The sequence below is a fragment of the Amblyomma mixtum genome, chromosome 1, assembly GCF_055824585.1.
Source record: "Amblyomma mixtum isolate Tamu chromosome 1, ASM5582458v1, whole genome shotgun sequence".
Taxonomy (NCBI): domain Eukaryota; kingdom Metazoa; phylum Arthropoda; class Arachnida; order Ixodida; family Ixodidae; genus Amblyomma; species Amblyomma mixtum.
Window position 1 is genome coordinate 102,106,358 of NC_143012.1, and position 27,418 is coordinate 102,133,775.

Consider the following 27,418-nt stretch of genomic DNA (forward strand, 5'->3'; position numbering starts at 1 on the left):
ATCGCCCAATCAGCTCTACATCTTGCTCGTCGGTAAATTGGTTTTTGAGGAAAGGAAATGTGTCTCGCATATCTCAGTAGACACTTGAACCTGGCTGTAAGGGACGGGAGAAAGACGGGAGTGAACGAAGACACCATGCTCACTAGACGCACCTTAGTTCATTCCAAGCCATCGAGCTGGCATGGCGGAGTGGCTAGCATGCACGTCTCGCACTCCAGAGACCGGGGTTCGATTCCCGAGCTCGACCAGTTTCCTACTCGGTTTTATTTATTTATCTGACCTGACTAGAAAGGTTAATTGGGCTAATTGGTTAATTAACTAATTAACTAAACTCAGTCCCCTTACTTGGAGCATCACTACACCATCCCTTTCATTGGTTCCATGGTTAGTAGCCAAAGTACAATTAACCTCGTTTGAAATTCACACACTGTGACGTCGCGACCATTTCGACCAATTGAAAACCGTGACATTTCTGTCGACAACTCCTGTTTACAATGATGAGGCATTAAAGGCTTCCGCCTTACTATGATAGCGATGACCTTCCCGACAGTGCATCAGTAGATGCTGTCTGAAGAGGGACGGTAATGGGAAGCGTGTCCAGAAGGAAACGTGCACCTGGTGGAAATGGTGTCAGAAAGCCCTGTGTGCAGTTTCCGGCTTTGCACATGCACAGGCCTGTGACAAACTAGAGCAGCAGAATTTGAATATTCATTCCTTCCTTCCTTTGCAAATTCATTCTAATTTGTTTTTTGTTGTAACTGTGCAATACATGCCAGAGCATGAAGTTGGGCTAGCACACCTTCTTAAATATTTATTTATTTATTTATCTGAATTTCCTGCAGCGCCGTGGCAGCAAGGGGGGATACATACTATATACATGCCAAACAAACAACATGGGCCACCCATTCAGTGATACATGGCAATGAAGAACAAAATACAAAGGAAGTAGCGGCATCAACTGTGTGTGCACATGTCAGGTTTACTGGGAGTATCAATGCAAAACAGAAAAGGCGATAAAGTATAAGTGAGCATTCACGCACGCCTCAGGCTCGACAACAGTGCACGAAAAGCATTCTCAGGCCGACATTGAACAACACCATGAGGCAGCTTATTCCACTTATTGATGGTATGCGGAAAGAAAGAGTGCTTGAAGGCATCAGTACGACATTGCGTCCCGCGCATTTTCCATTCATGATCGCACCGTTTCGATGTAAAATAGGGTGGCAGCAAATATGTTTTAGGGTTTATGGCAGTTTCATTAAAACAAATGCGGTAGAGAAATTCTAGTTTAATGTGTAGTGGGCGCTCCTTAAGAGAGTTCCACTCCAAACCCTGTTTAATGCTGCTACTACGAACATGAAAACTATAGCTGTTAGTAACAAACCATGCTGCACGATTCTGAACTCGCTCCAGAATAGCCCAGTGGGTTCCGGCTTGAGGCTCCCACACAGCACAGGCATACTCCATGATTGATCTGATGTTGGTAAAATATAAAAGCTCCTTAACCTTCTGAGGAGCATCCCTAAAATTCCTTTTTAAAAAATTTAACATTCTCGACGCCTTTGTTGCTATGTAATCAACCTGTTTTCTCCACGTAAGGTCGGCCGAAAAGTAAACACCAAGATATAATCCGACACTTTAGATAAAAGCTGCTCATTTAAAACATACTCTGAGTCAATTGGAGTGCACCTGCGCGTAAAGGAAAGACAGTAGCATTTAGCCCCATTCAAAGACATGCTCCATTTTTCGCACCATTGTTGAATGCGGTCTAGGTTTTGTTGAAGATGATCTATGTCACATGGCGCTTTAATTGAATGATACAAAACACAGTCATCGGTGTACAACCACACCTGGCAATAACATTTTCTACTATGTCATTGACATAAATTAAAAACAGCAATGGCCCTAACACCGACCCCTGCGGAACTCCCGAAGTGTCTGTTGCCATATCTTAAAAACAACCGTTGACCATGACTCGTTGTTTGCGCCCTTCAAGATAATTTTTAATCCATTGATATACATCGTTTGTTACACAAAGAAATGAGGGAGATCTTATCTAGAAAACTGGCTTCCATGGCTGTTTCAATGCTGTTGTAAGTCTTCACCTGTGCGTTTGTGTGTGTGTGTGGTTGAAACGCTTCCATGTAAATGCTCCGCTTGCAATAAAGCAATTCTTAGTGGCACTCGTGCTGTCCCTCTCATTCTCATCTCGTACTTGGCGCTAATTCATAGTCATGCATTACATGTGTTTTCAAGGAAGAGAAATGCACCGAATAAAGACTGTTCCGTTGAAAAAAATTTCTTTATGGTGCTTTTTGCACACCATATTACCATTGCCTGAAATAAAAAAAAATTGTCCATCTGGGGGTTAATACTAGGGACAGCATATTGTGCCCGACAGAACCAACATGCCACGTCGCTGCACTATCAATAAACTTACTTTCCTTCCAGTACATATTACTACCACATGCTTGCTTCAGTTTCTGCCCCTCTGCTGTTTGTCATTTCATGCAGCACAGCGAACACTAGAAATCACAGTCATCAATGCACTTATCTACGCTCAGAGCAGACGAGTGCAGGCACCATCATCAAAGTAAGTCGTCGAGTAGCTTTGACACCTGGTACGGCAGTGGTCGCAACGCAGACTGCAGCAGACTGTTCGGTGACGTCGCCTTTGTACCTGAAGACAGGACGACTTTCGCATCTACCAGGCTTTCGACTTCGTAAGCCGCCTCACTATGCACCCCGTCATCGTCCTCGTCTTCCGAGCTCCAAAAGCTCCACACGGGGTCCTTGGCTTCTTCATGTGTGCCACCGAGAAGGGCCGAAACGTCCAAACCACGAATGCGAACGTTGGCACGCACCGCCTGCGGCTTCAGGTAACGCACCAGATCGCGCACTTCTGCCAAGGACGCGTGCGTCGAGTAACACAGCCGATAGAAGTCATCGTTGACTCTCTCCATCAAAAGACTCGGCGCGACGCGGTGTGCGAACCACATGGCCGACGGCTTGACCGTCACGCAATTCTCTCCCAGGTCGCAGTAGCAGTCCGCGTGGATCGGTGTCCCCCGGTCTTCCGTCGTCAGAGCGTCCAGCACATCGGCGATGCCCGCGTAGCGCGACAGCTGCCTTTTTGTAACGTGGACCTTGACGCCAAAGGCTAGGCTCAGCGACTCCAACAGCGTCTCGTAGCCCAGCTGCGCGCCGGGCAGGGCGAGCCGCAGGCGGACGCCGGCCCGGAACTTCGGCTCGAAGAAGGCCACCAGGGCCGCCTCGCTCTCTCCTCGGGTCGGAACGTACGCCGCGTCCCGGTGGCAAAGCGTCGTGTCCACGTACGCTGCCCTGACGGGCTTCACGCTGCCGTCGTCGTAGTGAAGCGGCGCCAGGGTCTGCGCGTGGCCAACGTCGAATCTGAAGTCGCCGGTGTAGAGGACATTTCCGCGTCGGCCTTCGAAAAGGAACATCACAGAGCCGGCGCAGTGGTCGGCCGAAATGGCCGTGACGACGAGGTCGTAGCCGTTGGCGCACTGGCCGTCCGTAGGCACGGCCAGCGTCCGGGGCGCATTGAGCGGCAGCGCCGACAGGTGCCGGCGCAGCCAGGCGTACTTCGGTTCGTTGGCCAGAAGTCGACAGGACACCTGGGACGCGTAGAGCTTCACGTCGCGCCTGCTCCGTAGCAGATTCCTGAAGGCCTTGCCACTGAGGCCCTGCATGTGGTCCCGGTGGCAGTGGGAGAGGAAGAAGGCGGTTGAGTTCACGTTGCCACCGTCAAAGCGATCGACGGACACTCGCTCGTACTCCACCAACGTGCCGCGAAAGGTACTCATGTCAGCTGCCTACTCGTCAAAGAGAGGTTGCACCGCTGCCATCACACGAAGACGTGCTCACTGGTGACCCTGGGCAAGGGACGACGTAATCCACTTTCCCGCGCGCGCACACAAAAAAGAAAGAAAGAGAACAAAGACCTGAAACCTGCAGGCAGCGGTGCATCAGACAGAGCAGGTTCTTTGGTTTTTATCGCTACCATCCATCCAGTCGAAGACGGCGCCCAACACGTCAGAACCAGCCCACAGAGGGCTGGCCGGAAGTAAGCGGTCTCGACCCGGAAGTCAGCCTGTGGCAGGGTTGATCGCGTTGCTGCTGCACAGCTGCACTTAACAGTACTACAGTGCTCTTCTAGTGCGCTGTAACAGTACCTTTTGCTGTGTGACATTGTGTTCAGGAAAGTAAAAACAGCGCTAAATTTCACACAAACCACACAGAAAGACAGACAGGACGGGCGCTGACTCCAACTATGTTTATTGAAAGCCACATGTTGCATATATACATGTTGCCATATGTTGCACAGCTGCACTTCGCCATGTCTAGAATACTGCGAGAGCGATAAGCAGGGGAGGAAGCGGCTTCGTGAGCCATCATGAGCGCATGGCCGCTTGGCGCTTGCGAAGGCTGGCCACATTACGTCACGCTCCCTCCTCATGCTCCTGTGCTATTTCTAGTTCACTGTATCTGTGCGCTTCTGAGCATGTGTTCTGGAATACTCTACTCCTGAGCATGTATGCTGTAACCGTAGAGTTTGAGACATGGTTACAGTGTACTAGAATAGTACACTGTAACATGGTTTGAGAGACCATCAGTGGCTGACAATGATGATGACTGCTGACAGCGCTAATGTTGCGCTCCCTGGTGCCTGAGTTGAGGAACGTTGTGGCCGACAGCGCCGACAGCACCAACAGTCAACAACAACGGCAAGTGCGGTCGGCTGGCCCGTGAGCCGAGTTTCGGAAAGGTGCTGTTCGCTGATGGAGCCCCGGTGAGCTACGGAAACGGAGAGAAAACGAAACAAGAGCACCAACAACCGCCTCGCATTTGTGTGCCCTCGGCCGTGCTGCTTCCGTTCAGCTGCGACACCGCAAGACAACCTGTGAAAAGCAACGCTGCTTGGTGAAGTCGCTCCGTCGCGATGGACCAGCGGGGTCCTCCGACGTCGCGTAACTACAGCGCGTCGACATCGAGTGCCGACGCCACACCATCTCCGACAAGGTGAGGAAAGGGCCGCTGGTCGAGTGGAGTGTCCGCGAGTCCGCTCAGTCCGCAGTTAAGTCGTTTCGTGCATTTTTTCCCCTTGGCTGGGCGTGCTAGGCCTACTGGCGCCTCGTTTGAGCCCGACCGGGGGATATCCAGTTACGTTTTGAACCGCGTCCAAGGAGTCGTGCCTCTCGTTCTAGAAAGGCAAAGCAAATCACCATCAAAACGGCGACTACCCGCCGACCGACGGCGCACAGCTGTTTGGGTCTGCGTTACAGACTTGACCGCGTGTCGTCGTAGCCTGGAGCACTACGGCGTAGTAGTAGCCACCAGAAGCGCTCGAAGGCCCGACCCAGTTTTTAGCGAAACCGACTGACGTGCACTAGCCGGCCGGTCGGCTTAAGAATTGCACATTCCCCCTCGCCTCCGTGATTTTTTTTCTTCCTTCTTGCTCTTGGTTATTTCGAGGCCGCCAAACGCCCTAGTGGCGTTGTCTTCTAGATGCATATCGTCGCGGCGTGCAGTCGGAGCGTTCTCTTTCGACGACGGTGCTGCAGCGCGCATGGACGCTCGTGCGACCGTTGCGCGTGAAAAAGAAACGGGTTTCTGTCACGCGCACTCGGCCTCCGTCGGTCACTCCAGCGCAGCTCGCACGATCGCGCGTCACGCTGAGCACTCGCTCCGAAGTGATGCGTTTCAAAACGCCACCGCGGTGTCCGAAGCTGCGCGGCCGTCCACCGCCGAACGGCGGTTGCCTGCTTCAACCTTGAACCGTTACTTGCATTTTTAGTGGCGTGTTCACGTGTAGTACAGGGGAGTGCGCCCGAAACAAGTCGCTGTTAGCGGACACCGTTCCTGCTGGGACCTGTGGAGCACCCCAGAAGTGCCGTCTGCGTTGATGATCTGTGGCTGCAGCCTTTGTAGCGGGCGGGCGCGAAACACGCCAGTGCCCCAGCCGGAAACACAAATAATAATAAAAAAGTTGCATGCGTGCCGCACCACGTTTCACCACTCAGAAAGTCGGTCCTTCGTGCTTGAGGTCGTGTCGTGCGGCTGCCGGTTCAGTTAAACAAATCCCGTGTACTGTGCGATGTCAGTGCACGTTAAAGAACCCCTGGTGGTCGAAATTTCCGGAGCCCTCCACTACGGCGTCTCTCATAGCCTGAGTCGCTTTCGGACGTTAAACATCATAAACCATAAACAAATTCCTGCGATGATGATGATGATGATGTGGGTGCAGTCGAGATACACCGGGGACGACAACATCCAATTTTCGGCCTTTGTAAAAATCAGTTGTGGGGCTCTCCCTGTCGATTGAATCAGTGCCGGGTGGTGCATAGCTTGCGTGGCATCAGCTTGAGAATAGGCTGACAACATGTCATAAGATTCTTCCCGTGTGTTTTCATCTTTTCTTGAGCTGACAGCTCACGAGCAGAGGCTGTGCTGATGTTTGGCAGCAAAAAGTGCATTTTTGCTGAGAATTGTTCCTGACACTCGTTTCATACTCGTGATGTCAAGATGGGAGGACTCCGTGATCACCGTTTCTTAGTGAATGTCAGTGCAGCCTTGCTTGGGGGGTCCTTGCACAGAAAGTGTCTTCATATCATTGCAGTGTGCTTGCGAAAGCAGCCGATGGTGGCGAAATGCATTTTTCGTTCTCTTTTACCTTTTCTAGAGCCTTTGCGTTCAGTGAAAGTTGTCTTTGTTGTGTAAATATGGTGGATGCAGGCCAGCTTTAAAAGACTGTGGGCACCAAATTTTTGCTTGCATGTTTTCTTTCAAATGATGCATTGGACTCATATGTATATAGGTCACATTGCGACATTCGTCTTTGACCGCTAAATAATTCATAATTGTATTTCCCCTCGATGCAATTTCGGTTTCATCAACCAAATGGTGGCTCTGAGATGCACAGTTGACGTGATGATGGCTGTGAAACGCAGTCGACCATTTGGTCACGTGAGGCACGAAAAAAACGATAATATAACTTGTAAAGCCACCAGGAATTTGCTAAAATGTGACATAGAGAAAGTAGCACAGACAGGACGTGCATATACGGACAGCTCGTCAAAGGTCATTCACAAACCAGAGACAAGCAGAGCGAAGCAGTTTAAGAAGGGTGTAACTAGAGTGAAAAAGCAAGGGTGTGAATTTGTGTAATAATTTCTCTGCAGCAAGTAGCCGAAGGGATGAACAGGTGTACAGGCAACTCATTGCAAATATTTTTCATGGCAAGGACACATAAAATAGATATGCTATTGACGATTGTTGTAAACGAAAAAGGCTCATGGCGATAGCAGGCTGACCTATATCTGCAAAATCCATTTGGTGCTGAAAATTCGATCCACGATCCATTTGGTGCTGAAAATTCTAAAGTTGCAGGTTTTTGCTTGTCCTGTCTGCGTGTCTTTCTGTTTGTCATGTTTTAGTGCAGTTCTTTATGGATTTACAAGGCGATAACCAACTGGCCTTATGCAAACTCGTGCTGAAGACGATATAACCCCCCGCTACGTCGCTTTTTGTTGATCCCGCTCTTGAAGCAGGCTGATGTAGTAAACTAAAACTACGTATCAATGTTTATGTGGTAGGTAACTCATGCCCCACTTGGCCTAAAGGCCAACTACTCAGTTGGCTGATGAAACCAAAGCTTCATAAGAGAACAAATTAAATTTAGCGGTTGTAAGCGAATAGCATATGTTGATCCATGCATACTAATGTGTAATGCATCCTTTGAAAGGAGAAAACAGGCAACTAAAGCGAGATGTCTGTGGTCCTCAAATTTGTCCTCAGTGTCCTTTTAAAGGAGCTCTGGAGCACCTTCCAATGAGTGTACATCAACTCACTCAATCACTGCACTGTGTTGTCATGAAAACCTGAGCCAAGTAATACACCTCTGTACGCAGCAGGGAATCCATAATCGCACGGTAAAGTTGCCGAGCCCTTCCCAGCGACTCTTTCATGCTCGCAGCCTCCAACGTCGCTCACACCTGCGCATACAAGTTGAGAGGTGGCTGTTGGTCAGATTCTTTCAGACTCAGCTTTTGCAAAGTGCATTAAAAAAAATTTATACTGGACAATATTCGTGAGGCGCTGTGCTTTAACACACCGTGCACACCACAACTTTTATTAGAGCCCCTTTAAGCTAGGCGTGAAGATGGCTTGTTCAGTTGTTGCATTCCTGTTGGTGTGGTCCTGCAAGTATTTTGCGTGCCTCACAGGAAAACAAAACGCTCGTGTGGGAGGTCTTTCCGCAGCAGCAAACAGCACAGGTTCCTTGTTGCAGGGAGCTTATCTTTCATTGCCAGCAGAGATAAGGGGCCCTGCTTTCATTGTGCACCACTGGGGTGTTGTTCAGGCATTGGCCAGTTGGTGGGGGGGGGGGGGGAAGCAGGGTCTCTGTGTGTGTGCGTCCCAGAGCTTGGTCACAGCATTTCACTGCAGGGTTTGTGATGTGACACATCCATTCCGTTTTGTGATGCACTGATGGTCCTTAACCCTTTGTGGGTTCACCTATAATTTCCGTGACATCGAGAAAAACACTACACATTTTTCGGGTCTAGGCGTCTTCAGAAATGATATGGAAGAAATTTCAGAACAATAGCAGCAGTAGTTTAATGAAAAAAAGTGGGACGCATGTGTCCCATTGGCACATGCTGTCCTTTTGAAAAAGTGGGACAACACTGTCCCATTGACTCACGCGAGTACCAAGCTGTGGTTAGTTCTGTCATTGTTGGTGGAAGGGGCCGAAGCAGGTTGCACACAGGGGTACATTACACACACCACACACAAACTTCGTGCGCGTTTCACTCCCGGAGGTGGCACACCACCTACATCTTCGCCTGTTTGGCACTTTCCGTGGGTTGTGACCATTACCTGCTAACCTTACTTCGTCCGCAATTCCGACCATTTTTTGTAATAAGAGGGCGCACCTTGGCCAGACGGTCGTATCCCTCTTCTCTCTTTTTTTCTTTCGTTGTGTCATTCACATGAAGCGAGTTCATAATTTGCTGAAATCGTTTCAAGGACATCAGCTTTGAAATTTCTTCACAATGGGGTCACGGCTCCAATACTGATACAGGTGGTGCCTTGGGCACACGCTCATCAACAGCAGTGCACCAAAATATGCTCGTAACTCTTCTTTTGTCAGAACTTGCCACTTCCTTGGGTACTTCTTTGCACCGAAGAGGTTCGTCTGCTCAACTATGAATTCAATTATCTCATCATCAAAATAGAGCGCGAATGCATCAACTGCGCGTGCTGGCGCCTTTGGGGAGGTTTGAGAATCCCATGTCTTTGGGCTTTGAACTGTATTTAGCGGTTCATTTGTAGTCCATGCACTGCCGACCTCCTCCTCTTCTGGCTCACTCTCTCCACCTTGATCCAGCAGGAGCGCATTCCGTTTCCTCCTGACACTTTTTTGAAGGAGTAGACCGCCGTTGGCGCTTGCTCATTGATGGACCAGCTTCGATTTCGTCGTCTTCAAAGCTCAAATCCGACGGCGCTAGCTCAGGGACAGTTGTCCTCGCTGATTTGGGCCTCGTCTTCGCTAGTCTCAGACTCGTCAGGCAAACTGAAGTAGAGCACCAGCGCTTCATCCCGCGTAAGCGAGCCCCCTGCGAATTCGTAAACGATACGAAACTTAGAATTATCAACATCGACAGCTTACTTCGTTAGTCGTAGCATATTTTCAGCATTCTGTGTGCAAAAATTATGCCCCTGGAGCGCGCCCTTCACGTTCGCTTAGTGTTTTCGATCCCGTCAATCCGGCTCTGGCGCTCATAGAGACCTCTTTTTCGGGCACTCTGCGATTCTGACCACCTAATAAATCGTTTAGGGCATGCACCAAGTATTTCCCTTGAAGGACAGAAAAGGAAAAACTTACCATTCATCTCGAAATCTTTTTGGGCGCGAACAAGCGGGAGCAATTTTTCCGGCACGAATCTTCACAAAGGAAAAAGTTCAGCTTTGAATGCTGGTGGTGCCATCTACAGGAATACCTAAAACTTAGTGGCACAAGCGTTGTCAAAGACTCAAGATAGATGGCGCGACAAGACTGTTGCCGAGAAATTCACCCGCTGGCGCGTACGGAGGTTTTTCGTGAGAGTAAAAAGCGGGACCCATCTGTCCCGTTATCCCATAAAGGGTTAAAGGGTAACTGAAGTGGTTTTAGAATTTGGAGAGTTTAAATGGGTCGATTGTGCTAAATATGCACATAAAGTTGTGAAGGTATAGGATGCGCAATCAAAGGACGAACCACGAAGAAAGACACAGAGACGCACACAAGCACTTCGTGGCTTTCTTCGTGGTTCGTCCTTTGATTGCGCATCCTATACCTTCACAACATCATGTACCAACTAGGCCCAACCCAAGCTTTATTGAAATATGCACATAAAGCCTGCGAAATCCTTTTGCGCTACCATTTGAAATGGTGGCGTAATCTCCGAATAAAGTGGTGTCGGTGCTTAGGCTTCTCTCCAGTGCACAGTGACGGGCAGAGGCCCTGATAATGACGTCACGTATGACAGTGTGGCGTTTACAGAGAAGAAACAGTTTTTTCTGGAAGAAAACCAATGCCATCGAAGGAGAAGCTCATGAAGTATTGTTTGGCGGCATCGGATGACGCACAACAGCATGCAGGCAACGGTAGCGGACATCTGAAATTTCGGCGATAATGACGTCACTACAAGTTTCCCCGCATTCTCTAACGCAATCAGGAGAAACCTGAACATCATCACGATTTTAATCTGCAATTATTTCATCATTTTAAATGCTAGTACAAAAGTACTTTGCACGCTTAACCTAGAAGCTTCATAGATTCGAATTCTTGAATAATCTTGAATTCTCAGAAAACCATTTCATCTTCCCTTTAAGGGTAACTGACTAGATTCCATGAGAACGTAAGCAGCGGACGGCAGAAAGTTAGGTGGGCGGATGAGATTAGGAAGCTTGCGGGGATAGCAGCTGGCAGAGGACGAGGTTAGTTGGAGAGACATGGGAGAGGCCTTTGCCCTGCAGTGGGCATAGTCAGACTGATGATGATGATGATGATGGAGCCAGAGCACTACATTGAGAGGTTCTGGTCAGATGTTTTAGGGGAATCCCCCAAGGTGGAGTAGATTTGTAATAGAAGAGTAATTACTCATCGACATCCACCTGAGCGCAGCTATACGGCTACAAAGGAAAGCTATACAGCTTTCTCAGAAACTTCATAGTTAAATAAAAATTCGTCCTGGTTCTCCTCCTCAAGAGATTCTCAAGTTGTGGTCACCTTGGCTCTAACAGGTCAGGCTAAATGTTTGGGCCACATGTTGCTAGCTAAAGGCACCTGGCAGAATTCCGGAAAGGAAAAGTAAACATTCACGGGGTGATGAAAAGATGACTGTCACAATTCCATATGTGCATTCCTGTATCACATTGGCTGAAGAAGGCAGGAAACGAGGCTGGCATCTGAGTTTTGTCAGCACCAAACAAGCTGGGCGGCCTTTGCTGAGAAGTGAACCACAAAGGAAGGAAAAAGACGTTGTGTGAAAAAACGTGAAACCCGCTTTGCTGAATACAAGATTGGGGTCGTTTACGCGATTCTGCTTACCTCTGGCCGCACATATGTTGGTCAGGCAGGTTGTTGCCTCAGTGACCACTGCGTGAACACGCAGATTCAGTTAGGACTGGAACAGGTAGCAATTTGCCATTACACTGCAAGAATTGCAAGAGGTGTGGACCAAACCTGCATGAAACGCGTGCTTTAAGAAGTCATAAAGAGGAAACAGCGAGAGAAATCTTCAAGGCATTCATCATCGACAAAAGGGGAGAGATGTGCGTCAGCACACCATTGATCGCGCTGCTCAAGAAGGAATTGTCGTATCTGAGGTCTTGAGTTTGCGTTCCCAGATTTGTGTCCGGCCTTTTTTTTTTGTTTTGTTTTGTTCTACTTCCTGCTTCATCTTTTGGTGTTTTTGTTTTCCTTCCTTCAACGGTATTTATTGCACGTGCAAATAATACCGTTTTCAGTTGGTAGCAGTCAGCGCTTGTGTTTGTGTTTCTTCTGTCATCCGTGCGTTTTTTACGCTGCATATTTTTTCCTCTTCTGTGATGAGCCAACTGGCCCGAATTGCCGCCCTTCATCAGTGCACTGCGTGTGTTTTGCTCTTGATGACCGCACTTACGGCTGTGGAGTCGGCCCATTCTTAGGGTTGATCAGGCAGTTTTAGCAGTGTGATCAAAATGGCCGCTTAAAGTCTCCCGACTGTCATAGTAAATGCATTCGACTATCTCTGTTGCAGTGCAATACCTGTAGGTTGCCTCCTTTTCTTGGCTGTAGAATTGTGGAATTGCTTGCCATGCGATGTCAAAGCACAGTGCGTTCATGTTGAGGAAGGGACCATATATTCATTTCATTGCCATCATTGTGAGTGCTTTGATAAGCACCAGTACATCGAGAAAAATAATATACCTACTTATTACAGGAAGTGCTTGCTTTGTTTATGAAGGGATTCATCATCATCATCATCATTTATTAACCCTTAAAAGCCCCGTTAGGGACATTACATAAGGGGGGGGGGGGGGGTTGGTACAGTGGTGTTCAGCAGTCATACATGAATATAAATATAGAAGGAATATAGAAATACAGAAAAATATAGCAAATATAAAATACAGAACAGAAAAAAAAAGAAAAAAGAGTAGAACAAGACGAAAAAAGACAAGAGCTACAAATTCAAATAATCAAGTCATGGCAGAGTGTGGCAGAAATATAAACAAAAACAGGTTACAACTTTGGAAGTAGAACAGGCTGGTCAGTTCGCAGGGCTTGGGAGCTGACATGGGGTGCAGGAAAAAATTCTTTGTCGTTGAGATGGTCGATTAGGAGCTGTCTGAATCTGGAAGGATCAGCCTCAATGACAATGTGTTCGGGGAGGTTATTCCAGCTTTCTATCACATTGGGAAGGAAGGATTTATTGAAAGAATTGGTGGAGCCATGCAAACGCTGCATGCTTAAGGAGTTAAATAAACGACGAGATGATCATACCGGAGTTTGTTCATGGATTCTTCAGAGCTATGGGGGGAAAAAGGCCAACGGTGTTCAAGGCTGCTAAATAAATAAACAGGAGTTGGAAGTTTCTGGTGGAAGGATGCACACACATTGCTTTCATTGCGGGGGTAATAAGAAAAGAAATGGAGGTTGTACTGTCCGACATATATCCTCGTACGTCGCGTGCAAAGTGGGCACAGTGTACAAAATCCCCCTGTCGTGCGGAAAAGTGTACTTAGGCCAAAGCGGTTGATGTTTGAATGTGCGGTTGATGGAGCATGCTGGAGATATGGAAAAAGGTGACACTTCAAACACTATGGTTCTTCATTGCCGTAACTGCAGCAAGCGCAAGAAGAAATGTTCTCCCATCTTTTCCAAAACGTGTGTTCTTTTTTTGTCACCGAGATCGTGTAACGCGGGAGATAGTTGAAGCCTATCATATCGCAGAAATGGGGCATACATGTGTTAGTGACCCTTCGATTGGCTTGTCTAGGAGAGAGATAAGTTGAGTTAATATTTTCCTGCACATCGGTCGGCATGTGGCGTGTGATTACTGCGGGTTTGTTTTGGTTTTTGTTGCATATATAGAAGCTTCTGAATAAAAATTCTTGTAGTTGCGAGAGCGCTGTGTCCCCTCTGTATGGTTGTTTGTTAGCGCCTGGATTTTTCATAATGAATGTTTACCAACTAGCTCAGCTTTCCGCCCTGTTACTGGACTCGGCCAGTTGCTGAGTTGTGCCAGGGCTGGAAATTTCTGAAGCAGTCTTATGGTCCAGAATGATGTGTCTCGAGAGTTGCTGTTGCGTGAGTTGGTTTACCATTCTCACCGCTGCAGTGCGAACGGATGTGTTCAAAGGAAGAGGAAACACCACAGAGTGCAAAACAACCGATTCTCTCTCTCTTTCCTGCGCAATGACTCCAGTATTGTATACATACGAGACGCCAGTCAAGAGAACAAAGCAGTGCTGCAGTGATCTGTGTGCATGCAGGGATTGTATTTGCAGTTTACATGTGCCCGCCTTGCCCTGTGGTAAACCAGCATTTTGGGTGGTCTGTTAGTCGACATTCCTTGACAGTGTGCAACTAAGCGCTGCTTCAGTATCTTTTAATGCAGTAGCAGATAGGTTGTCATCTTTCAGTGTCACAACGCAGGCCAAACACTTCTCTGATGCAGGCTTTCCATCACGCTTGACGAGAACTGTAGCAGAATCAGTATTAAAGGAGGTGAATGGCAGTGTTAAAAGAGTATACACACCTAACTTTTGGGTTTATGTTTTTTCTTTGTTATGATGTGTAAGGAATTATTGTACACTGATTACCACGTGGTATTCTCCTGCGACTGCTAAATAATTTATAATCAGATTTCTTTCTCGTGCTGTTTCGGTTTTGGTTTCAACAGCTGATGGTGACTGTGACATCAAAGTGTGGTTATAGGTCACATCTGGCTTTTGAGGAAGGCTGCCTTTAGCAATGTAGTGAATTGAAACAATTAAGCCGCGATTATACCGCAGTTTTTCCATGCCTTACTTGACCGATAACCACACTTAGACGTCACATCCATCGTTCGGCACATCCATGTTGAGTTTGCCCCGCCGCGGTGGCTGAGTGGTTACGGCGCTCGGCTGCTGACCCGAAAGGCGCGCGGGTTCAATCCCGGCCGCGGTGGCTGAATTTCGATGAAGGCGAAATTCTAGAGGCCCGTGTGCTGTGCGATGGCAGTGCACGTTAAAGAACCCCAGGTGGTCGAAATTTCCAGAGCCCTCCATTACGGCGTCCCTTATAGTCTGAGTTGCTCTGGGGCGTTAAACCCCAATAAACCAGACCAAACCGCTAATGCATTAATATGGTTTCTTTTGCTCCAGCAAAACTTTCAGGTCTTTGCGCACGAACTACCCCTGGCAGAATGAAGAAATGCTGCATTGCCAAACATGGAAATATGTTTGCAAAATGCAGAACTGCAGTAATCCGCTGATCTGTGGAAAATTTTACTTAGAACAGGCAGGTACGCGACTGCAGGCGAACGAGAGGACATGGCATTGTGGCAGATGTCTCGTGAAATGTTCTCCACATTTTGTGAATGTTTCTAGGCTATGGAAAAACACGAAAGGCTTTCCAGATAGCAAAACATGTTGATACGCGTATCAGTTCCCCATCTGTAGCGATCACGTTTAAGGAATTTGATTTTTTGAATGGCTTTGTGTGATTGCCTGTCCTGGCTTGACGTATGCGTGGCTGTTGTTTAGCGGTCTGTGCTTAATGAAAATTTCAGCTGTTAGTCCAGCCCTTGACCTGTGTGGTTCTCTGTTGTGTATACGTTTTTTTTTTTTTTTTTGCCTGGCAAAAATCTTCAACGTGCTGTACCAACAGACCCACCATTCAGCCTTGCTCCGTGCTCGCAAAAGCCACCAGGTTTCTCCGTAACGAAATTCCCTGATTGGTCGTGTGGGTCATGAGGTCTTCAGCACCGCCAAATCAGAAAATCTGACTGGTATGTCTGAGTATCCCTTTTGGATTATCATAGGCGATTATACTAAGCTGACCCACTCTTCCATCTTAACTCTTCCTTACCATGGGGGAAATGACCATTTTTTGAAGGTTTCTGTACGTTTTTCTTTTTCTGTAAAAAACTACTTCATTCAAAATTTATTGTAGTACCCAGAAACAGAGCTGAATAAAGGTGCTTTCTATTCATTGAAGTTTAGTTAAACAATGAATTGCATGTTGCAATGTTGCAGCAAAAAATTTGTTTGCGAAAAATGAAATTTTAGGAAAAAATTGAGCAGAACTTGCAAAGACAGGCTGATATTTAAAAAGAAAAAAAATGTTAAAAATTTTCTGATATATGCAAAATGTTTGTTATTCTATTGGTCACTGTCTGGGAAAAAGTCGGCTCTGTCTTGAATAGTATTCTTGCTACAAAATAACTGGAAACCCTATAGTCGTGCATCTGAGTGCGGCTACCTGTGTTTCAGGCTGGTTTCCATTATCATCGATGTGAAAATTGAATCATCTTCAGCATCTCGCAACATCTTCAGACTTGTTGCATGGGTCGTTGATTAAGTCACTCAAAGATGAAATGGAGTCCTAAAATTTGCTGTTTTAGAGTACATAGCGCGCATGCAGAGGCTGCCAACTGACTTTGATGGTACCGCATCTTTGGAGTGCGTTCAAAAAATGCCATTTTGCAGGGGAAAGAAAAAACTATATCGGAAAAAAAGTGAGTTGAGTTCTCAGACTACAAGCCAGACGTGCATCGTGCCTGTAAGCAATGCGGAATGCTCCCAAGTCGAGCTGCGGAGGCGTCATTAGAGGGCAACATGGCGGGCTATGAGCACAGTTCTATGTCTTTGTTTCTTCGCAGCGCATTAGAAAGTGCCCCTTTGTGAGAAAAAAAAAAAACTGCATGAGAAACGAACTTTGGTTCCTTGCCTACAAGCTGTATCTGCAGCGTGGTCCTTAGCAATGCGGAAGGTTCCGAAATTGGGGCATGAAATGATCATTAGCGGGCTGACGATGCTCGGTGGGCGCGGTAGGGAAAGAGTTAATGCGTTGGAAGTCGAAGTTAGAAGTTGGATATACTTCGAAAGTTTTCGGCGTGTTGGACTTTTTGGCGGTGGGCCAACTTCGAGGTGCATTTTCTTTTGTAAGAAGAAAGTGGTTGTTTGCATGTCTTAGCTGTGACTTTCGTCGAGGTTCTCTTGCTTTCAAGCTCAGAGGTGTTGGTGCAAGTGGTGTGTAGCACTAGTGCAGAGCTGTACGGTACTAACAGCATATCATTGTTAGAGGTGACAGAGTATAAATGTTAGGGCCTATGGATTACTAACAACCTTTTGAGGTCAAAACACATGGACGCTGCAATAGCAAATTCAATGTGGAAACTCTTTTTCTTGAGGCGCTCACTAAAGTCATCCCCACCTAGTGTTCATCCATTGGTGTACAATTCCCTCGTCTGTCCGTTACTAGACAGAACAGCAGCTTGGGCTTGTTGGTGATCCATCTCGAAGTAACAGCGCAAAAACATACAGGACACAGAATAAGAAGACACCACGAGCGCTGCGTGGTGTCTACTAGAGTATGCCGTAATCATTTGGGACCCTTTGACGTTAACAAGCATTCATAAATTAGATCGAATACAGCACAAAGTAGCTAGATTTATTTTTAACTCATATGGCCGTGCATCTGCAAGTGAGCTCATGAGGCGAAGTGGGTCACCCCCCGTCGTTGAGCGCAATCGTGTGTGTCGATTGAAGTTTCTCTTCCAGCCTATAAAAGGACGCTATAAAGTTGATACTTCTAATTATTTTTCTTACTCCTCAGGTTATAACACGAGACAAAGGCATGCACTAACAATAACCCCTTTGAACGAGCGAAATAACTGCTTTAAATATTCTTTTTTTCCCGAGGACAATTACTGATTAGAACAAACTTAATAGCGAGACTGTTAGTCATAATTCTTTACTGCTGTTTGAAAAGTGCCTGCAAATGTTATGAATTTGAGTGTGTTTATATGCTTGTATATTGTTTTGTCCCACCCTGCTATGATCTGTACAAGATCGCAGTATGTGTAAATAAGTAAATAAAACAAATAAGTGAATGATCACTCTCCCGCCTGCAGGGGCCAGTGATGCGCTGTTGCCTGGGGGCCTGCCGTGCGCTGGATCCCCCGACGCGGTCTTCGTGCCAGGCGCTGCGCCATGCGGTGGCCGCCCTCACCCGCCTCGACGACTTCACCTCGGAGAAGATCGGCTCGGGCTTCTTCTCCGAGGTGTACAAGGTCACGCACCGAACCACCGGACAGGTACTGGCACTTGCCACGAGAACACATCATCGTCATCATTATCATCAGCCTGACTACGCCCACTGCAGGGCAAAGGCCTCTCCCATGTCTCCCCAATTAACCCTGTCCTTCGCCAGTTGCAACCACCGTATTCCCGAAGATTTCTTAATCTCATCCGCCCACCTAACTTTCTGCCGCCCCCTGCTACGCTTGCCTTCTCTTGGAATCCACTCCGTTACCCTTAAGGACCAGTGGTTATCTTGCCTTCACATTACACACCCTGCCCAAGCCCTCTTCTTCCTCTTGATCTCAACTAGGATATCATTAACGCGTGTTTGTTCTCTCACCCATTCCGCCCGCTTCTGATCTCTTAACATTACACCTATCATTTTTCTTTCCATAGCTTGCTGCGTTGTCCTTAACTTAAGCTGAACCCTCTTTGTTAGCCTCCACGTTTCTGCCCCATAGGTGATTACCGGTGAGATACAGCTTTTGTATACTTTTCTCTTGAGGGATATTAGTAAACTGCCATTCATGATCAGAGAGAACCTGCCATATGCGCTCCACCCCATTCTAATTATTGCGAAAGCAATACTGCGCTGGGTTTTCAGCCTTCAGCATCGTCCCGGCGGATCCACGTTTGACCTTTAGCTTGACCTCTGTTGTGGTGTTCATTGATGCTATGCTCTGACATAGACAGCGTTGTAGACTGCGTTGATCTGGAGGAAAGGAAAGGCGCCTGGCGCCTTACCTACTCTGTGGTTTACTGGACACCTCAATAGCACTTTAAGCTAATTCCGGCGTTCATTGATGGGCTCTGACATAGACAACTGCCTTGATTTGGAGGAAAGGCGCCTTACCAACTCTGTGGTTTGGACACCTCAATAGCACTTTAAGCTAATTCCAGTGTTCGTTGACAGTGTTGTAGACTGTGTTGATTTGGAGGAAAGGAAAGGTGCCTTACCAACTCTGGTTTAGTGGACACCTCAATAACACTTTAAGCTAATTCCAGACATAGACAGCGTTGTAGACTGCATTGATTAGGAGGAAAGCAAAGGCGCCTTACCAACTTAGTGGTTTAGTGAACACCTCAATAGCACTTCAAGCTAATTCCAGCGTTCATTGATGGGCTCTGACATAGACAACTGCTCATTGATGGGCTCTGACATAGACAACTGCCTTGATTTGGAGGAAAGGCGCCTTACCAACTGTGTGGTTTAGTGGACACCTCAATAGCACTTTAAGCTAATTCCAATGTTCGTTGACAGTGTTGTAGACTGTGTTGATTTGGAGGAAAGGAAAGGCGCCTTACCAACTGTGTGGTTTAGTGGACACCTCAATAGCACTTTAAGCTAATTCCAATGTTCGTTGACAGTGTTGTAGACTGTGTTGATTTGGAGGAAAGGAAAGGCGCCTTACCAACTGTGTGGTTTAGTGGACACCTCAATAGCACTTTAAAGGGGTGGAGACACCAAATTTGTCGTTCGCGCGTTCTTAGTTTCAAACGTTTCTTATGGCTCCAGGAAGCATGATACACTCCCAAAGATTCATATATTCACAGTGAATAATTTATTATAGCATTTTTAGGTGAACGATTTTCGGTTTCGGTTTCGGAACGCCGAGTTGTGCAGTGACGTCACAGAGGGGGAAGATCAACTGCTTCGCTTGGTCACGTGGGCCCACAAAAGTTGTGACGCACCTACTGCTGCATCGTCTGCTTTCCCACACATGTGCTGACCAGCGCATGAAAACAAACTACTGCACGTCTAGTCCCAGCAGCTCGGATTCTGACAGATCTGATTCCAATGAGTGAGGACATCGACTTTTTTTTTGTTCGCACGCTAATATCGCCTTCGCGGATTCGCGTGAGGATGCGAAACACTTTGCAAAATGCCAGTAAGCATCGCTGCGCCGCTCTACCGAAGCTGCGCCCACAACCGGTGTCACACTTCGCTGCCGTGCAGCAGTACCTGAGCGCTGCTTGGGATGGTGTACAAATATCACAATAAAAGACGAGATCGCCTTGTTATCAGAACTGCCAGCTATACTCGAGCAGCGACAAAGCATGTCTGCTTATGTTGGGAGCTTTCGGCAACGGCACCGCTCGCGGGCGCTCCGGGCGACGAGCTCTGCTGCTGCCTGGCTGCCGTGGTCGTCGCTAGGCCTATAGCCTGTTTAGCAAGCGGCCGGCGCTTCGGAAGTCATCTGAGCTATAATAAAAGGCCTACTTTTCACAAATAGCTGTAGTGTTAACAGAATCATCTCACAATAAAATAATAGTATGGTCAATCTCCTCGACGCCTTCGGCAGCGGAGCTAGCGGGCGCCAGGCGAGCCGGACCCCAACGTCGCGCCAGCGGCAGCTGCTAGGCGCGGTTGTGAGAAAATTGCTCATATCACAGTTGTTACCTCTACCAGCAGCTCAGTATTGGTCAGCGATCCTCAAAAATGACACTTTTTTCACATTTCTTGTCCCATGGTTTATTATTTACGTCAAGAACACTCTTTAGCTCGCTTTTATGACGTCGGCAGACGGTATCCAGGCTGACCTACCGGCCGGCAGACTCGGCGTACTTCACATCCGCACAAGAAAATACAAAACAGCCATGCTACCAGAAAGGATGCTTTCTAGATTCGAGATACGACAGCACGACTGTGCTAAAAGTGGATCTTTCGGCAGCGACACTGCCTGCGGCAACGCCGGCCGACGACCTGCGCGCTGGTCCCAGACTGCCCTAGTCGTCGCTAAGCCTAGCTGCTTTCGCATATCGACTCCGCAGCTGAGGGCGCTTCGGGACTGGCCAGCGCTCAGAAACGTGCTCCGCTCGGCACCCCTTTACTGTGAACTCGTCCCATAATAAAAGATATGTTCGATTTCCACGACGTCTTCAGCAACAGAGCTAGCAGACGGCAGGCGATCCGCACCAGGTAGCAGCAGCACAAAACCGGCTGATGAAATTTGCTTGCATCGCAGTCATCACTTCTACCAGGAACTCGGTATTTGCCAACGATCGTCAGAAACGATGCATTTTTGATATTCATATATCCCAGGGTTTGCTATGAACGTGAACAAACAATACTATCGCGTTCTTCAGATGCCGGCGTTCGGCACGAAGACTGGCGCAGACCGCCCGGCTCCAAGGAGTGCGCCCTATGTCATCATGACGCTGCCGCTTCCCGTCGTTGTTGCCGCGAGCGGCCCGCCGTTGACATCTAGCAGGCCGGACGCAGGCAACGAGCTGCAATCGGACGTTGCGACGCTGTTCGCAACGGCGCGCCGCAAACCGAGCGAGTGGTGGTTAGCAGCAAACGCGGCTAGCTGGTGCGTCGACTGCGCTCACGCGGCTGTGCCCCGCTCATCGTACGTCACTGTATTTTGGTATGACGTCACTAAAACTTTAATTTTTCTACACCCCTTGTGACGTCATGGTTGATGGCGCTAGCGATGGGTCTAGATTGTGAGAGTGAGCATTTAGGTAATCTTTGGAACCGAATTAAAATATTTTTTAAACGTTTGTTGTGTCCAACACCTGGCAGTGAGTGCCCTTGCATACATAGGAATCCCATAGCAGGCTTTTTATAGCTTCAAAATTTGGTGTCTCCACCCCTTTAAGCTAATTCCAATGTTCGTTGACAGTGTTGTAGACTGTGTTGATTTGGAGGAAAGCAAAGGCGCCTTACCAACTTTGTGGTTTAGTGAACACCTCAATAGCACTTCAAGCTAATTCCAGCGTTCATTGATGGGCTCTGACATAGACAACTGCTCATTGATGGGCTCTGACATAGACAACTGCCTTGATTTGGAGGAAAGGCGCCTTACCAACTGTGTGGTTTAGTGGACACCTCAATAGCACTTTAAGCTAATTCCAATGTTCGTTGACAGTGTTGTAGACTGTGTTGATTTGGAGGAAAGCAAAGGTGCCTTACCAACTTTGTGGTTTAGTGGACACCTCAATAGCACTTCAAGCTAATTCCAGCGTTCATTGATGGGCTCTGACATAGACAACTGCCTTGATTTGGAGGAAAGGCGCCTTACCAACTCTGTGGTTTGGACACCTCAATAGCACTTTAAGCTAATTCCAGTGTTCGTTGACAGTGTTGTAGACTGTGTTGATTTGGAGGAAAGGAAAGGTGCCTTACCAACTCTGTGGTTTAGTGGACACCTCAATAACACTTTAAGCTAATTCCAGACATAGACAGCGTTGTAGACTGCATTGATTTGGAGGAAAGCAAAGGCGCCTTACCAACTTTGTGGTTTAGTGAACACCTCAATAGCACTTCAAGCTAATTCCAGCGTTCATTGATGGGCTCTGACATAGACAACTGCCTTGATTTGGAGGAAAGGCGCCTTACCAACTGTGTGGTTTAGTGGACACCTCAATAGCACTTTAAGCTAATTCCAATGTTCGTTGACAGTGTTGTAGACTGTGTTGATTTGGAGGAAAGGAAAGGTGCCTTACCAACTCTGTGGTTTAGTAGACACCTCAATAACACTTTAAGCTAATTCCAGACATAGACAGCATTGTAGACTGCATTGATTTGGAGGAAAGCAAAGGCGCCTTACCAACTTTGTGGTTTAGTGGACACCTCAATAGCACTTCAAGCTAATTCCAGACATAGACAGCGTTGTAGACTGCATTGATTTGGAGGAAAGCAAAGGTGCCTTACCAACTTTGTGGTTTAGTGGACACCTCAATAGCACTTCAAGCTAATTCCAGCGTTCATTGATGGGCTCTGACATAGACAGCTGCTCATTGATGGGCTCTGACATAGACAACTGCCTTGATTTGGAGGAAAGGCGCCTTACCAACTCCGTGGTTTAGTGGACACCTCAATAACACTTTAAGCTAATTCCAGTGTTCGTTGACAGTGTTGTAGACTGTGTTGATTTGGAGGAAAGGAAAGGCGCCTTACCAACTCTGTGGATTAGTGGACACTTAAATAGCACTTTAAGCTAATTCTGGGGTTCTGTGCAGCACTCAGGCTTTAGCCTTTCACTACTGTAGTGGCTAAACTTGCTCGTAATTTGCTTTCACAACCTTCCGGGCTTAACCAAGCTAAGCCTCTGCCAATTTTTCTTCTAGTTATTTCCCTCTCCTACAAATCGATTTTAAAGTTTGCCATTTCTCCGGCCTTTGTTCATGCATTTTCTGCAGGCAACACTGTGTTTGTTATTTCACAAGCAGTCTTATGCTCTTGCCCGCTCCCCGCGTGAAGAGCAAATTTTTGAGCCTTGTGTTAGGCCGCCTTGGGCATTTTACGAATGGATTCATCATTTCCAGCTGCTATTTCAGCCATTAAACGTGCGTATGGGTGTCTTTCCAATAATGTATCTGACGTCATCACTGCGTCAATCAGAGCATCATTCCTGGCAGCATGTAAACAACCATGGAATGCTCCCTTGTGCCAAGGCTCTGAGCACCTGTGCGCTGCCATCTAGTTAAAAAGAAAAAAACACAATCACACTTGAAAAACCCCGCCACGGTTGCTCTGTGGTTACGGTGCTCGGCTGATGACCCGAAAGATGTGGGTTCTATCCCGGCCGCAGCGGCCGAATTTCGATGGAGGCGAAATTCTAGAGGCCCGTGTGCGGTGCGATGTCAGTGCACATTAAAGAACCCCAGGTGGTCGAAATTTCCGGAGCCCTTCACTACGGCGTCCCTCATAGCCTGAGTTGCTTTGGGGCTTTAGATCGCCCTTAAACCAAACCAAATGCTAGAAAAACCTTGTGCTAAGAGATAGCACATCCTGCATAGCAAGAAAAAAAGAAATGCATACAATTGAACCGTGGAAAAGCTTGTTGGGTGGTGCCTGACTGTGGACGGCTACGGTCAGGTTGCGTCGTTGAGCGGGGCTCGAATAAGGACTGCAAAGGGTTAATTAAGGTGGAGTATGGGCCGTACTACAGCGGTGACTGCCTTCACGAAGTTGGCATGCAGATCTGAAAGGGCCTTGTAAAGGCATGCAGAGGTAGAATTCCAGCTGTTACATCATGCTGCAGCGCGTGGTTAGTGCGTTCACGGAGTGAGCGGGGTGGGCTTACACACACACTTAAGCGTCTCGGCAGACTTTTATTTTTTTTGGTGTAGAGCTGTGAAATTTAGCGTGCTTATCGGGAAGTCCATTGAATGCAGAAATAAAAATTTACTGAAATATCTGAGGGAGTTTTGGCATAAAATATTTATGTGCTTCATTACTACAGTTAACCCTGGTTATTAATGAAACTGAAAAAAAGTCTGAAATTTTTCGTTGCATCCAGGTTTTCGTCATATGCTGTTTTCGCAAGAAGAGTCAAAAGGACAGTGCAGAACGGAAACCAAAATAAGAAATAAACATAAGTGAAATTACCTTGAAAATGTGTACAGAAAACAGCATCACTCGGAGTCATAAAAAGGGAGAAACGTTTTCGCGATCGCCGCTGCCAACTCCGCCGCGGCTCACGCAGCTCCGCTACGAGTGGGGTGGGGAGGGCGGAAAAGGCGGGGGCGCCGCGGCTGAGCTAGAGAACGCGCGCAGCTGCACTACCGCAGTAGACCAACCGCGGAGGCACGTGTTTCTTCCCGCATGTTTCCTCTCTCCGTTTCCCCTCGCTGTTGCCCCCAGGAAATGGACTCTTTACCTTGCGCGGCCAGCGCGCTCCACCGTTCCCGACGCGGGGAAGCTATCGGTGCCAAAATCATGCGAGCAACCATGCGGCGGTGATGACCGCGCACTACTGGTGTCGTTTCTTTTAGTGCTATGCCCTATTAGCAGCTTTTGAGCATGAATTGATGCAGCACGTGCATTTGCAAAGGAAAAATCATTACCAAAACGCCTTCTCATAGAATCATTACGCATTCAATCAACGCAACCGAGCACCGTGTTGGGGGGGTCGTTCGATCTATCCGAAATCCAGTGCCATAGCCGTGATGTGCATTTTACTGCTGCATCAATCTCATTCGTACTAGGTCAGTGAGGAATCCGCACCATACACAGTGGTGGCGGGGCCAAGATAACGTTTATTGCTTTGATGCGTGTTAATATAGGCGCTGTGTGAAACTGTTAGAGCAGGGGTGTGAGGAGGAGGAGGGGGACAGTGGCGATAACTGTTGCTGTAAGCTGGCCTGGCGTCATTGCGATGTAGCATCTCGTTCACCCTACGGCACGTAGTGGTCTGGGGCTTTTCGTGTCCAGCCCGACCGGTGCAGTGCTGCACTCGGGGTGCTTGGGGCAGGCTTGCGTATTCCTGGGCCCTGTCCTGGTGTCCCAACTACTTTGGAGCTGGTGGTTCCATCTTGGCGCTCAGGGTCACAGGCTCCGTCATCCAGGTCATGCTCCCCCCACACATGGCCTGCTCTGGTCGGTGTGTCGACGAATATTCTTCCCCTCTGGACCATCGGCTTTCACCGTGCAAGTGCCGTCCGATCACTTGATTCGGGCTGGGATCCATGGCTCGCCTCGCCCGAAGTTCTTTACCCAGACAGGTTCTCCCAGCCGCAACACACCAGGAACATGGCGGCCAACCGGAGACTGCAGAGTGCGAGGCCCCGGTGGTGCCCCTGCGTTGTCCACTCTGGAACGGAGCTCGTAGCCCATAAGTAGTTTCGCTGGGGTACTGCCCCGGGCCTGCGGCATCCTTCGGTACCTGGGCACGATCCTTGCCAAGCGTGTTTTCAAAGACCTGTTGTAACTGGGCACAGCTGCATGGAGTTGCTTGCACTTCGACATTCGTTCCCGTTGGAGTGCCAGGGTCACCATTTTGTCATTTGTTAAGAAAAAAAACAAGTTAAGCGCTGTACATTGTGCAGGGTTAGTGTGATGCTTCAGCGAGCAGAGTGACTAATTATGCTTGACCTGGCTCACAAGGATATGCAGCGATGTAATGTCGTGAGAGAGAGTACAGGGCTCACAAAGGCGAGTGCAATAACACAGCCGCTTGACCTCAAGCGGCCGTGTCAATAAACAGTGTGGCTGGCCTGGCAGATTATCAGCATGTGCACAGTGGAGATTGTCCACCAATAGCTTTAAAGTGGCAGGCTGCATTTAGGTGTAACTGTAATGTGAGCGACAGTCAGTGCCACAATAGGCGCGTATACGCTGTCTTGTGTGGTGCATTCGTTTCAGCCGAAACGGCTTGATATAGCCAACTCATTGTTAGAAGCATGTGGAAAGCAGTGGGCCACTCGCAACTTGGCTCCACATCCCCCGGCTCTGTTTGTCTTTAAAAAGTGCACTTACATCGAAATGGGGGCGACCTGTCGCATTTGTAAATAGCGCGCCTCTTTTGCATCTTGCGAGCAACTGCACGTGAAAACGATGACTCAGTGTGGGTGGAGACAGATGTACAAGAATGGCAGTAAACACTGTAGTATGCAAATTGAACACGACGCAAACTTTTATTTTTCTCATTAACAGCCACGTTCTACCACTGTCGAGAGAAGGCACGAAGGGTACGCATCAGCGTGTTCCTGGCAGATTAAAAAGTTTTTGCGCAGCCAGCTACGCAGAAGTACGTTTATTTATGTCACCGAAGACTTGCATGGAAACAGATTCGCGACTGATCAGTAGTCCACATGATGTAAGCTATCAAAACACAAGCACATCGCAGCCGCCGCGGTGGCTCAGTGGCTATGGTGCTCGGCTGCTGTCCCGAAAGACGCGGGTTCGATCCCGGCCGCAGCGGTTGAATTTCTTTGGAGGAGAAATTCGAGGCCCGTGTACTGTGCGATGTCAGTGCGCGTTAAAGAACCCCAGGTGGTCGAAATTTCCGGAGCCCTCCACTACGGCGTCTCTCATAGCCTTAGTCGCTTTGGGACATTAAACCCCATAAAACCAAACCAAACCAACAAGCACATCGCGAGAGCACAGTGAAACGGACGAGGAAGGCTGCAGATGGGGCCCGCTGACGCTTCACGGGCTTGCCAACAGACAGCGCAGCCATTGTGATGCACATGGCATATCATTGTCATCATCACCATCAGCCTCACTACGCCCACTGCAGGGCAAAGGCCTCTCCCATGTCTCTCCAATTAACCCTGTCCTTCGCCAGTTGCGGCCACCGTATCCCCGCAAACTTCTTAGTCTCATCCGCCCACCTAACTTTCTGCCGTCCCCTGCTACGCTTGCTTTCTCTTGGAATCCACCCTTTACCCTTGAGGACCAGCGGCTATCTTGCCTTCGCATTACATGCCCTGTCCAAGCCCATTTCTTCCTCTTCATTTCGACTAGGATGTCATTAACCCGCGTTTCTTCTCTCACCCACTCAGCCCGCTTCTGATCTCTCAATGTTACACCTATCATTTTTCTTCCCATAGCTCGCTGCGTTGTCCTTAACTTATAAGCTGAACCCTCTTTGTTAGCCTCCACGTTTCTGCCCCATGAGTGAGTACCGGAGAGATACAGCTGTTGTATACTTTTCTCTTGAGGGATATTTGCATATATGGCAATATGTGGACATGGCATACAGCAGGGAGCAGATGATGATGGGATTCGGAACTTTGCATGTTCGCCCCAAAGTGCAGGAAGGCCTTTTTCCTGCAGTGGTTGCAAGTGGGCCATGATGATGAAACCTGCATGACGAAAGCGTTACCTCCACAGCTTTTAATTCTT

At 48.1% G+C, this 27,418-nt stretch overlaps 2 protein-coding genes and 1 long non-coding RNA gene across 3 annotated transcripts in view; 1 reads left to right on the top strand and 2 right to left on the bottom strand.

Annotated features, from left to right (window-relative positions):
• Positions 1–796: 796 nt before the first annotated feature.
• Snm1 (DNA cross-link repair protein snm1) lies at positions 797–4,141 on the bottom strand. Its single transcript, XM_089555207.1, has one exon. The coding sequence runs from the start codon at positions 3,825–3,827 to the stop codon at positions 2,589–2,591; it is 1,239 nt and encodes a 412-aa protein (XP_089411333.1). The 5' UTR covers positions 3,828–4,141; the 3' UTR covers positions 797–2,588.
• Positions 4,142–4,693: 552 nt separating this feature from the next.
• Positions 4,694–27,418, top strand: part of cdi (serine/threonine kinase) — a 43,227-nt gene continuing 20,502 nt past the window's right edge. The window contains exons 1-2 of the mRNA XM_089555222.1: positions 4,694–5,043; positions 17,670–17,852. Coding sequence (XP_089411348.1) covers positions 17,679–17,852 — 174 coding nt within the window. The 5' untranslated portion in view covers positions 4,694–5,043; positions 17,670–17,678. The remainder of the gene's footprint in view (positions 5,044–17,669; positions 17,853–27,418) is intronic.
• LOC149367351 (uncharacterized) lies at positions 8,624–10,086 on the bottom strand. The gene is made up of 2 exons (XR_016287025.1): positions 9,911–10,086; positions 8,624–9,641 (listed from the first exon to the last, which is right to left on the bottom strand). It is a non-coding gene; the product is annotated as an uncharacterized LOC149367351 (long non-coding RNA).

Excerpts from the sequence above, each read along its gene's own strand:
- Snm1 (XM_089555207.1), bottom strand. The coding sequence starts at position 3,827 with ATGAGTACCTTTCGCGGCACGTTGGTGGAGTACGAGCGAGTGTCCGTC.